A 12251-nucleotide genomic window follows, 5' to 3' on the forward strand; every position below is an offset into this window, starting at 1 on the left:
GAAGAAAAAGTCACGGTGTTGAGTTCACAGCTCAGCCGGACCCGTTTGACGAGCCCGGCTGTTTTTTTAAAAGACGACTCGACCTCATTCCACCACTGAAACCATCTCTTGCGCGCATGGGACGTACACTCTTCTGGGTCAGAGAGGAAACACGCAGCGAGTCGGAACAAGTCTGTTAACGTGGTTGACGTTTTCTTTATAGTGTATTTAATGGTGTATTTTGACTGGACACAGAATGAGAGCCTGAAGAAGAGAATCAACTTGATAAAGGAGTTTTTTGTCCTTTTCTGACACCGAAACACACAATGGATCAGGTACGTTGCCCTATGATATCTTAATCACTCCGCATAGGATTATGATAATTATATGCCAATGTTATAAAGGTATTTAGTGATGTGTTGGTAGATATGAGTTTGTTTTGTGTCATAATCGATTATCAACTGTCACCACGTAAATAATTAGTAAACTGAGACTGAGTTAATGTGTGTAAAGTGTCTTTACGACAGTGATTACACAAGTTACGCCCTGCCTGTTGAAAACTCATGAATTCGGCTGACCACCACAAATCAGGTCTGTCTGCTTTTTCTGCTCATCCGAAAGGCAGAATATTTGATGTGCAAATTACATATAAACAAAATCAGTCACTTTGTTTTCTTACACTTCCATCGTTTCTCTCACCTGGTAAACATGAGAGCAGAACTACACCCCCTTTGATAATAAGTGACACATTTTTTTGTGATGCCAAACATGTTAAACGATTAGTGTGTTTGCCCGACACCACCTGAAGCGATTACACTGTGATGCTTTCATCAGGGGGACACAATGGACTTTAAGGCCCTGATGGCCAAGTTCCAGGATGAAAAGCTCCTCCTGAAGCAGCACAAGATCACACCTGCTCTCCTGGAGAAACCAAAGGTCGTCTCTCCTCCACAGAGCCCCACTCATTACCTCCCTGCAGGAGCCCGCCCCTCCCTGCTCACCTCCATCAACCAAACCATGGAAAGGAAGACAGCTGCTGCCCCCAGAGTGGTCTTCAAGAAAGAAAAAGAGAGCAAGAAGCTTCTCATCCCGACCAACTTGAAGGGAAAAGACAAGAGTGAGGGGAAACTGAAAGGAGGTAAAGACGAGGCGGCGAAAGGAAGCAAGGAGAAGCTTGAAGATTCTTCGGATCAGAAGCAGAAGAAAGAGAACAGAAAGGACAAGAAAATCTCACTGGTCCTCCCTAGAGCACAGAAGGAGATCACAGCAGAGCTGGTGCCCGCCACGCCTCCACCTAAAGTCACAACACAGAAGAAGAAGGGTCTGCTTGGTTTCAAGAAGTCCTTAAAAACAGATTTCGTGGATCCGATTCTAGACACCCCGAGCACGGGTGTTCCTGGACCGGCTCCACTCATCCCTGTGACTTCTGACTTTGGTAACGCAACACGAAAGCCTGAAATCTCAGCACCCTCCCTCCTACAAAACATCCCCACCCTACCTGACTCCAGTGCTGCAGTTGAAATCACCCCACCCATCCTCACCATCCCTGAATCTTCTGACTTCGCCCCACCTGCAGTCATTATTCCTGATATTCCAGCACCTGAAGTCCCAACCCCAGAGAGTGAAACCTCGCTGGAGGTAGAAAATCCTGCCCTGCCTGTTTCCAGACCCACTAGCAAGAATGGAATTATTCCCAATCCACCCATCACTGCACCAACTCCTCCTCCAGAGGCCTCTGCTCCATCACCATCACCTCCTGAGGCTGAGATTGTTACTGAGGCTGATATAGAGGCTGTAATTATAGCTGCGGTGGAGAAGCCTCCTGCTCCAGCTGAAGACCCTCCATCCGCTCCACCGTCTCCTAAAGCTGAGCGTCCAATCTCGGCATTCTCCGCCCTGGAGAGGGCGGAGGACATGAGCCCTGGAAAAAGAACACCTCCAGCCGACCCGAGAATTATGGGTGCTCTGGAGAAGGCACGCAAGAAGAGCACCAGGTAAACAACACAAACATCACACAGTTTTATTCCAGGATCTATGAAGGGACATGTTTTGATGATTTATACTGTTATAACACGCTGCTGAAATATGTGATGTTTTATCTCCTCTCAGCCCTTTGACAAACCCCACCCGGTCCTACTCCATCACCCCCCCACCTGAGGAAATACCCCCTCCTCAGAGCTCCACCTGGGCTCTCCCACAGTTCCCACCCACTGACTATGAGGATCGAGCAGGAAACGCCCTCCCATCGAAACCACCACAAGTGAACGGTATTGACCACCGTAAGTCCAGTTCCTCTAATCACGGTCAGGCTCTCTGCTCTCTTCTCTGCCTCTTGCACTCCTGTGGATTTTCACTGTTTACTTTAAGATGAAGAGCAGAGGAACTTATCTCCTCCTCAGGACTTCAGGTATGGAGTGTAGATCTGCAGAGCACCATTTGTCAGTGTAGGGTTTCAGCTGGTATGTATAGTTTGGTTTGGGCCGCGAGGTTGCCTCAGGTGTTGGTTTGAAGGAGCAGACACAACGAGAGCAGTCCTGACATTCTTCTTCTGTGCCAGAAACAACTGAGCAGCAGGCAGGGCATAACTGCATGAGGTATGTCAGCTATGACAAGGCTGCGATGACAAACAGTTTATTGTCTGTTAAACGAAGCTCAATGAGCGGCGAGTCTGCTTTTGTGTTGACAGAGACTTCATTTACTCAAAATATATGAATTGTGCATACGGGTGTTTAAATAGATAAGATACTTTAATGCTTTCTGTTTTTTAATAAAGCTTTACAGAACAGCTGGAGTTGAAGTGAGGAGAGATATAGTTTGTTTTGTAATTAGGTTAATACAAGTATTTAGGTTAATTCTAGACAACAGTGTTTTACAGCTCCTTAAAATGAAAAGCAACAGCATGCTTTTCTTTTCTTATTTTATTAAGCTCTTCTGATTTATCACAACAATTTCCACAGTGTGTTTGACTGGTTTGGTTTCCTCACAAATCAAATTCTTCCACTCCGCTTGCGCTCGTCTTCACTCCCTTCCTGCATTTGAAAACTTCCTTTAGGTGGTTCAGCTGCAGTTTTGTTGACTGACTGTGTTAAATGTCTATTTGATTTTAATTTCAAACTGGAGGTTAGAAAACTATACATTTAAATCCCACTACTGGTCAGACACTAGGATTGATGTGATGTAATTATTTGCAGGACAAGCCTCTCCCGTGTTGGAAGGCATCACTGAGGAGGAGTCCGATGCTCTCCCAGGGCTGCTGGTGGTTCCTCCCCCTCCACCCAGAAAGACCCTCCCAGACCTGGAGTCTCTGGGTTCTTCTCCAGAGAAGCCTGACAGACCTCCTTCTGTCAACCTGAGTAAATTCATCCCTCTCCCGCCGCCTGTGGAAGATAATGGTGCGACCACCACCGTTACTCTCACAACTTGTTTAAGCCAAACTTAAGTTGTTCATTATCTAATATTATTTTGCTCTTCATATGCAGAGATCCCGGCTCCCCATGACTGTTCAGAGACAGACACCACCGACGTCCCAGAGTTTGAGGATGTTGTCTCAGATGCTCATTCTCCAGTTCTGCCGGCGTCCGAGTGGGGGACTGAGGAGGACACGGGTCCAGAGGTTCCAGACAGGCAGAACCTGACAGAGTTTTACAGTAACAGGATAACTGTTCCAGGAACTGAGATCCGTGCACAGCCAGTATTTGGAGACGAATACCGAGATGATCCACCACCCAAGTCTTCCCTCCCTGCTTCTGCAGACCCGCCACCGATGGCAGAGTACGACGTGCAAACTCAGCCCCACTTCCTTTACTTTGATATGCTTGTTCATCTCTGAGAAGTTGGTTTTAATTGCTGTTGGTCACACGCAGGCCTCAAGCAGAAGAAGACAACGGTTTGTATGAGAGCACAGAAAACGTGTATGAGGACGTCAGTGTGTCTGCCAGCAAAAAGAAAGGAAAGACTGATGGTGGCAAGAAACGCAAAGGAGCCCCAAAGAGTAAGTACTGAGGTCTACTAGAAAATAACGAATTCTTACATTTAAGCCAAAGTTATTTAGAGAAGAAATTAAATTTACTTTTAGCATCCTTGCATGATCTTTATACATCTACCTCATCCATTGAGCACTGTTTAATTTTTTTTTAGGCAGATATTATACAATTCTACAGAACACCAATGCAGCATCCCTTATATTTGAATTTGACTGAAATAAATGCACACCTTTGTTTCTGTAAGTAACTGTTTGTGTTGTTGTTGTTTTTACCACAGATCCATATGCTGAGGCAGCACCGGAAACAGTGAGCAGCTTTGTGAGAATTTATTTAGTTTTTTTGTCATGACAGGCATCATAATTTCACTCAAAATGAATCACTATTTATCTCTTTGTTGGCATTTGCAGATTAAAGAGAAAAGTAAGACGAGCAGGTTCAGCAAGTAAGGCCTTATTGTTTTCCCCACTTCTTCACTTATCTCCCTGTATGATGAGAGTTTGGTTTGCTTTTGTTTCCCTCGTAATCTGCTCTGCTATTTAAACACGCTGCGAGGAGTCCCTTTCAAACAGGACTGTATCCTTCTTTCTCTCTTTCACAGGAACGACAAGAAAGCCGCTGCAGACGGGCCGGATGAGAAGGAGCTGAAAAAGAAAGAGAAGCAGCGGCTGGAAAAGGAGAAGAAGGAGCTGAAGGAGAAACAGGAGCGGGAAAAGAAAGATCAGAAAGAGAGAGAGAAGAAGGAGAACGAGCTGAAGAAGAAATTCAATGTGAGTGATGCTATTCTGACAGAGCAGGGAGGTATGGCAGGTGTAGTCGCAGCGGGGGAGGGTGGGGTGTGCGTCTTGGCATACAAACCTGTCTGGATTCATTCCTCCCAGTGAGGAGTTTAGCTGAGCAACATGTGCAGGCTTAAATGGAATCTGTGTAAACATTTGTTTTATTGTTGGGGATATTTCTAACAGAAGATCTATGGACTATTCTTTATTTGTGCATTAGATTCCTTCCAGAGTTGATTTTTTTTTTTTTTAATCAGTGTCTCTTGTGTAGCAGTACGGAAGCCTAGAAAGGTCACACTAGCATTTTTTTTTTTTTTGGTTGTGGGTATTTCAAGATCTCAAGTTAATTATTTGGTCATCTCTCAAAAAGGAGCTTTGTTATCTCGACACAACGAGATAATCAACCCGCTATCACAAGAAAACAACAGATTGTTTCCTCTTATTGCTTATATTGTTTATCAGAGATCAGGAGGGCTGTGGCAGATGGTTCCTGCACTGATGGTGTACACAACACTGATTTGAACAGAAAAAGTCTGATTAAGGAGCACCCATTATTGATCAGTGCATCAGACTGTACTTAAATCAAGGCCAAGCACAGGCAGATATCCCCTCGTGTTTTTCTGTTCGAGATAACATTTAGATCAGTGCTCGGCTTTTAAGGAGAAGATTAGCCCGGCTGCAACCTCGCAGGTGTCCCATATTTTAGTTTCATAACTTCCATCAATCAATCAAAGAAATAAATCTTTCATCTCTTCAGCGGATGTGGGTGTGACCCATTTTCATTTGAGGACACATGACGCCCACCAAATTAGCTACGCCACAAATTTGTTGATAAAAGCCAAGTGGCAGTCAGCAGGTGTCTGTTGACTACGTGGAGATGCTGTTGGTCACTGTGGACTGAGTCAGGCATGCAAGTCTCATGGCAAACAAGATATCTGCCTTTTTGTTTTTCTGTGACAACGAGATAAAGAAATGACTGCCAGCACGCTGTTATCAGCTTCTGTATAGCAGAATGAAAAGGAAAGTACTTCATACTGAAGCCAGATGATAGCACGCCATCCAGTTCATAATCAATATTTTATATTAACAATACTAAGTACATGGAGGTTGCTCTTAGTGATGAACCTACAAAAATGAATCCATCTACATCCAATTTCTCAACTCGAGAGAGTATTTTAGTGTCTTTAAGCTCACTGTTTTGTGTACCTTAACTGTTGTGGTTCACTCTCACTGTTTTCATTGCGTCGATTTGAATGCAGCTGCTTTCAGGGAAAAAAAACTCTTAAAAGTAACTGTATGTTCGCTGTACAGCAGCTAATGTCATTAAGAGTAAAGCCCCTCTGGATTAAGAGATTAATGTCATATTTATCTCACTCTACAGAAAGCATTGTACATATAAACAATACGTCTGACATTATAACGTCATCATTTACCATTTGTTAGGTATATCTCTGTCTCTACTGATAACAGACTCCTGCAGTGTGAAAACAGCCACACAGCCAATTTTAATATCTTAATCAGTGCAAAGCCTTTCGGCTCTTCTCTTGATGAATCGGACAGTTCTCCTGTCTTTATTCACCAACGCAGTCAACTTTGTTATGTCAAACCAGTTACTTTTGTTTTTATAATTATTGATGAGTTAGCATGGTTGTGCCCCTCAACATCAAGCCTGTGGTGGACATAGCTCAGCTGTGATTTGAAAGGTAAACCACACTCATTTGGGAGCTTTCTTCCTTTTGACAAAAAGCAAGGCCCCTTTGTTTTTTTTTTTTTTTTTTTTTTATCTCAAAGCATATTTCTGATTTTAATTAGGAATTCTCTTAACTTTTAGTTTTACTTTGAGATATTTTTACTGCCCTTCTGGCTACTCTTCCACTTTGGGTTGTCTTAATATTGTGAAATCTTTTGGTCTTGTCCTGTTGAGGGTTAAATGAAAATAATGAATTAGTCACTGTATATGTTCCTCCTTTGTCAGCAAATATCAAACTGATCACGAGAAATCTGGGCGTAATTTTTGATAGTGATCAAGTCAACAGTGTTGTGCAGTCATGTTAGCTGAACTTATGTGCATCTTTAAAATGAGCTGATATTGAGGTCACATGCTCTCATACAATAACGTCTTAATTATTTCGATTTGCTGTGTTCTTGGATAAGCCAAAAATCAACATCACGCTTTTATCTATTTCAAAACACTGCTGCTCAGCTTTTAATTAATTCAAAGAGACAAGATCGCATCACCCATCATGCCAGTGTTAGGGTTGATTTTAAGATCATAGCTCTTAGTAATATTGGAGATTGGGATCTAGCTCAAGGCCAAAAGAGATTTTGCTGTTTTGCATGAATATCTTGAGTCCTGCAGAATCAGAAACAAACTCTTTTAAATCATTTCATAAAATATACATTTTTAAAAAGGCTTCTTATTACTCGTATTAGTTAAAGATTCCTAGCTCCACATCGTGTCATTGTTTGTGCTTTTTATATGTGAATAATTTGTTTCTTTTGTTGTTGTTTTAATTCATTTGAACTTGATTCACTGTTTTTTAATTTGATGGATTTTTTTTTAATGGCAGTACAGATTTGTTATATCTTAGTTTTCTTTTATAAATCATTCTGCAGCATTGCGCTTATTGTTATTTGTTGTGTGGACATATGGGGACATGTGTTAACTTGTCTCTGTATTCGTTAGCTCACAGGGCAGGAGGACGCCATGTACCGGGCAACAGTAACTGTGACGACAAAGGGACGTAAGAACGATCTGCCCGTCAAGAGCGGAGACATCATCAGCATCATCCGAACGACCAACTGCCCCAAAGGGAAGTGGCTGGCCAGGGACGGCAGCAACAACTGTGAGTTAAAAGAATCAGCAGTGTGCTCATCTCAAGGGTAAAATGATGCATTCGAAATTGGGAGAGTTTTATTAGTTTGATGAAACAAATAAAGAAAGCTTGTTTTAAAAAGTACTGTGTAGCTCAATCGGTGATGGCTGATGCTGCTGTCAGTGACGCTGTGAGTGTGTTTCAGACGGCTACATCGCTGTGGATCATTTGGAGCTGGACATCAACGAGATGTTGGAGCTCAGCAAGAAAGCTACCTGCAAGCCCAACAGCAATGCAATCGAAGCAGAGGTCACCAGCACAGGAAGCAGGTGTGTGCTCACAGCAGAGAACACACACAACGACAGGCTAACACATGCAAACGTTTACTCATTATTATTATTAACTTTAAAGGAGGATAAGCATCTGTTTTGCGTCTTTTTCTCAGGACCTCAAACCACTATCCCCTCTCAGCAGAAAGCTGTGAGTACTCCCTGTTGTCACTCATGATTACAGCAATATATTTAGATTCTGCAGCAGTACTTTAATATTGATGTGTTCAATCACAGATGACAGTGAGGAGTGGCCCATTGATGATGATGATGATGAACCTCTCTCCCCTTCCTCTGGAACTGCAGATCCATTCGCTCAAATGTGAGTAAATGTTATTCTGATGTTCAGTTTTGATGTATGCTAGTTTCTAGATGGACACCTGTCCGCCACAGCTACACTGATTAATTCATCATTGAGCATTGTTTTGTCAATGTCTTCACCTCTGCAGGGGACACACCAGGACACTGTCTGAGCCAGATATGGGTAAGACATCTCATCGTCTGTGTCCGTTTCAAAAACTGCACAAAAAGCCCTTTGACAGTCTAGTTTTAATACTCAGCAAACATTCAACATACTCTAACAGCTTTTAAAAACACATATTACCTCAAGCTCAGTTATTATTATCACAATATTTTTCAACTCGCAAAGAAGTGTGACATTTGTCATTTGCATGTGTTATCTGGATGAGGGTGTGCAGATACAATAAACAAAGATACCACAAGCATATTGATGGTTTGCATTAGATAAGTTTCATACAAGCAGTGAACCCATTAAGCAGCGTGTGGCGTTCACATGGGCTTTTAAAGGTGCAGATTCAGAGGTGGTGGGAAAGTTAGTTGGTGATGTATACGAAGTCAGTGTGCAGGACACTGTTTTTAGTTCCCCAGTCGAAGATCTGACTTTGAGAGCGATTATACTCTTCCGAGCAGATTGTAAATGTTTGAGCTCCAGGACGACTGGAACACAGAATAAAAATAACAAAAAGTTAGTATTTGTCATTTATAGCGGGTGAAATTACAACACATTACCGTCTTTAACATTTTTAATATCTTGACCTGTCAGCCTAGCTTACTTTAAATGCTGAATCACTGCTATGCGACTCTGTAGATGAGCAGGTTGTTTGTCTAAACAGAAAGCTGTCAACTATTCAAATGTGTGATGACAATTCAAAGGTTTGGTGACTTGAGAAAGGATTATTTTGTGTTATTACAGTGTATTAACTAGTATCTATTAATTTATCTGTCTTGCTTATTTCCTTTCATAGGAAACAAAGACCTGAGCATAAACCACCAGCACAATCACAGTGACATCAGTGCCAATGGCTCCCATATCCAGTGAGTTCACCTGCTTTATACACACACACACACACACACACACACACACACACACACACACACACACACACACACACACACACACACATATAAGCATAGTATTGGAATACTGTACATGTGTATTTGTCTTGATATCAGAGCAAGACATGAAGCACTTCAGAAGCTGGCAACATTTTTCCATTCACCAAAACCTGTGGAGTCAACTGCCAGGTAGGCAAGAAACATAGACATGTGTCCCAGCTACATACACACACACACACACACACTAAGGGTTTTAATTTTCGCTTTTATTTCTATTCTTCACAGCATCACTGAACCAGAGATGAGTAAGTGACGACTGAAAAATCTCATTTATAAAGCATCTGATGTGTTTGATGAGTTGTTTTTAATGGAGCTCTACTTCCTGGTTCCACTGCAGCTCCTGTGCTTGAGAAGGAAGAAGCAGTTCACGCGTAAGTAAAGAAACAATAAAAACAACCCACACGGAAAAATGCCGAGCATGTTGTCTGACCTGTAGACCGACAGGTTTCCTTCCTTTTTGCCTGGAATGGGCTGCTAAGCATGAAAAGAGCGACTGTTTTATTTTGTGCGTTTGAGAGAAAGTGAGATGGACTGGAAATCCACTCCTGTCCTACCAGGAAGTAAAGCTGCCATGTGTCCTGGTCAGACAACGAGCCAGTGATTTCCCTCTAATGTGCTTTACCCTCCATCAGCGGAGTCATATTCAGGTCACCCCTCTCTGTACCTGCTGGTGCATGAGGCATCATGGCAGCTCGTACAGTGATGCGTTTCTGGAGAAGAGGATCTTCTCAAATCTGTTTTTTTTTTCTCTCACAGGCCTGAAGCCAGTCCAACACAGGAAATAGATTTTGATCCTAATTTGCTAATTTTACCTCCTCCTGACCTGTACGCTGACCTGACGGTGGAGTGACCATCATACAACAAGGTGAGGACGAACCCCCGGGACTCTTCGCTGTCCATCATTGTGAGCGTGTTGTTGACCTGCTCTTTGTTTTTCTGTTTTGTATCAGCCGAACAAAACTCACCAGGCAGATCGGGATTCGTCTGATGTGCCATTCTTCACATTGTGATCTCTGTCAGTCACTTGATACTGTGACTTCATCTTCTTGACTATGACCTGATTTACTGATGACTGCATTTATGGATCAGTATGATGATTGATGAGCTAATGATACAACACCAACTGGAAATCTGCTGCTCTCTGAAGCCCTCCCTGGTTTCACTGAGGGACAGTTTGGCTCTAAGTGACTTTGAACTGTGGACTGAGGTGGACTGCTGATCCCAGGACTTTCTGTACAAGCTGCTGCAGACACACGCAGGCTTTCTGGGTACTGTCACCCTGGAGCCTCTTGTCGGGAAACTTCAAATGCTTCATGTGCAAATACTTAAAAAGGAAAGTTTAGTTAAAGTGGTGGAAATCAGTGGAGGACCATGGGAAAAGTAAACTTTGCTCAGACGACAGTATTTTTCAGGATGAGACACAGAGTACAGACAGCGGTAACAGAGGACACAGACATTGAACATGTCCAGTAATCAATAGTCTTTCTTCCACCAGGTTGTTCCTCAGGATTAAAAAGTCATCCACAGTTAGGAGTTAGATTACAGCTAAAAAAAAGAAAAAAAAAGTACAAGTGTCTGATAATTTATCTTAGTCTCCATACACCAGTGTCAAAAGTTGGATGGATTCTGTCCTACGCTTTTAAGAGTTTACAGTTTTGGTAGCAAAGGACTAAATAGCAATATAATAAACAAATAAACATAGTCATTTAGTCATCAGTAATAATTACGAACACTCTTTCTTTTAGAAAGCTATACTCCACTTGTAATCTATTTTCATTGATTTCCTCCTCTGCATGAACATTTACAGGACGCTGAGTAACAGAACAACATTTTATCTGATAATTGTCTTTTTTTTCTAAGTGTTTGTATTATTGTGTTTTTAATTTGTAAACAAGCATCTTTTTCTACTTTATGATTTTGTTAACGATTATATTTCTAAAGCCCATCGTGAATTGTGGAAGAGATGACGTCACTGCTCATGTCATAGTATTTAAAAGAGCATATTATCTTTGATTTCATTTTAATTGGCAACATGGAGGTAAAGGTGAAATATCTACCTTAAGAATTCTGCTCGTGCCGTTTGCTCGGTGTTGGTCTCAGTTGCAGCTTCTGGAGGGAAACATCTTCCATCAACTTAGTTTTCTTGGCTTGTTGTGGAGCTGGTGTGTGGCACGTGTCATTTCTCTGTGCCTCCGACTCAAACACGTTCCCATAAACTGATGAATAAGTATTACAGAAATAGAAAGAAGTGTGATGATCTCTTGAGATCATGTTCATGTAAGTTCGTGCAAGTTTGGAAAAAAAAATACACAAAAATAATCGTGTGTGTGTGTGTAAGTATGAGTGTGAGTGTCTGTGTGTTTGTGAGTGAGAGTGCATAAATGCTCTAAATTGACTTCAGAATAAAAGTCTTTCTGTTTTCTGTTTGTTTATTGTTTTTCAATAAATACTCATTAAAGTGCAAATCATAACAGCAATATCATGCAGTGCATAATAACAGAAATCCAAACCCCAATCAATCAGGACAGAGATGGTGCAGAATCATACACACACGCAGAAACACACCCATGTACGCATTCACAATACCCAGTGTGCACCCATATCACGCACGCACACGACCTCCACTGGGGGTATTTAAGGTTACACTGATCATAAGAGCCCCACTACAGTTAAACAGTGACACAGTTTTGCAAATTTGGAAAATACTCACTTTGGTACAACACGGAAAGCCTGTGTGTCATGAGGCCCTCTGGCATGTGTTCCAGCTCTAAACACACAGTGGAGTTTACATGATGAACATGCCACTGGTAGTTGCATACAGTTGTAATGTAAAGTACTACACCTGACAGTAAATACTGGTTATATCAGAGGAGGTTTTAACTCTGACCCATGACTGCTGCAGGATAGTGCACGTCACTGATACATGTTTGGTGTCGTGGAGCAGCAGTACCG

General features: G+C 42.1%; 1 protein-coding gene across 2 annotated transcripts; it reads left to right on the forward strand.

Moving 5' to 3' along the window:
* The first annotated feature begins 90 nt into the window (after positions 1 to 90).
* LOC138621253 (FYN-binding protein 1) lies at positions 91 to 11721 on the forward strand. 2 transcript variants are annotated; one of them, XM_069699161.1, is made up of 21 exons: positions 91 to 314; positions 814 to 1973; positions 2089 to 2258; positions 3171 to 3371; positions 3459 to 3750; positions 3843 to 3970; positions 4240 to 4280; positions 4370 to 4404; positions 4561 to 4729; positions 7425 to 7584; positions 7760 to 7883; positions 8000 to 8034; positions 8121 to 8205; positions 8333 to 8367; positions 9149 to 9218; positions 9357 to 9428; positions 9525 to 9544; positions 9637 to 9670; positions 10056 to 10164; positions 10250 to 10724; positions 10770 to 11721. In XM_069699161.1, the coding sequence occupies exons 1-19, from the start codon at positions 306 to 308 to the stop codon at positions 10147 to 10149; spliced, it is 2934 nt and encodes a 977-aa protein (XP_069555262.1). In that variant the 5' UTR covers positions 91 to 305; the 3' UTR covers positions 10150 to 10164; positions 10250 to 10724; positions 10770 to 11721. The 2 variants fall into 2 exon arrangements, with proteins under 2 accessions (XP_069555262.1, XP_069555263.1); XM_069699162.1 differs by having other exon boundaries at positions 93 to 314; positions 4240 to 4268.
* The last annotated feature ends 530 nt before the right edge of the window (positions 11722 to 12251 follow it).

This window comes from Brachyistius frenatus, unplaced genomic scaffold (assembly GCF_029030835.1).
Source record: "Brachyistius frenatus isolate BFR_SWC_R1_liver_20210118 unplaced genomic scaffold, ASM2903083v1 Contig_29, whole genome shotgun sequence".
Lineage (NCBI taxonomy): Eukaryota > Metazoa > Chordata > Actinopteri > Embiotocidae > Brachyistius > Brachyistius frenatus.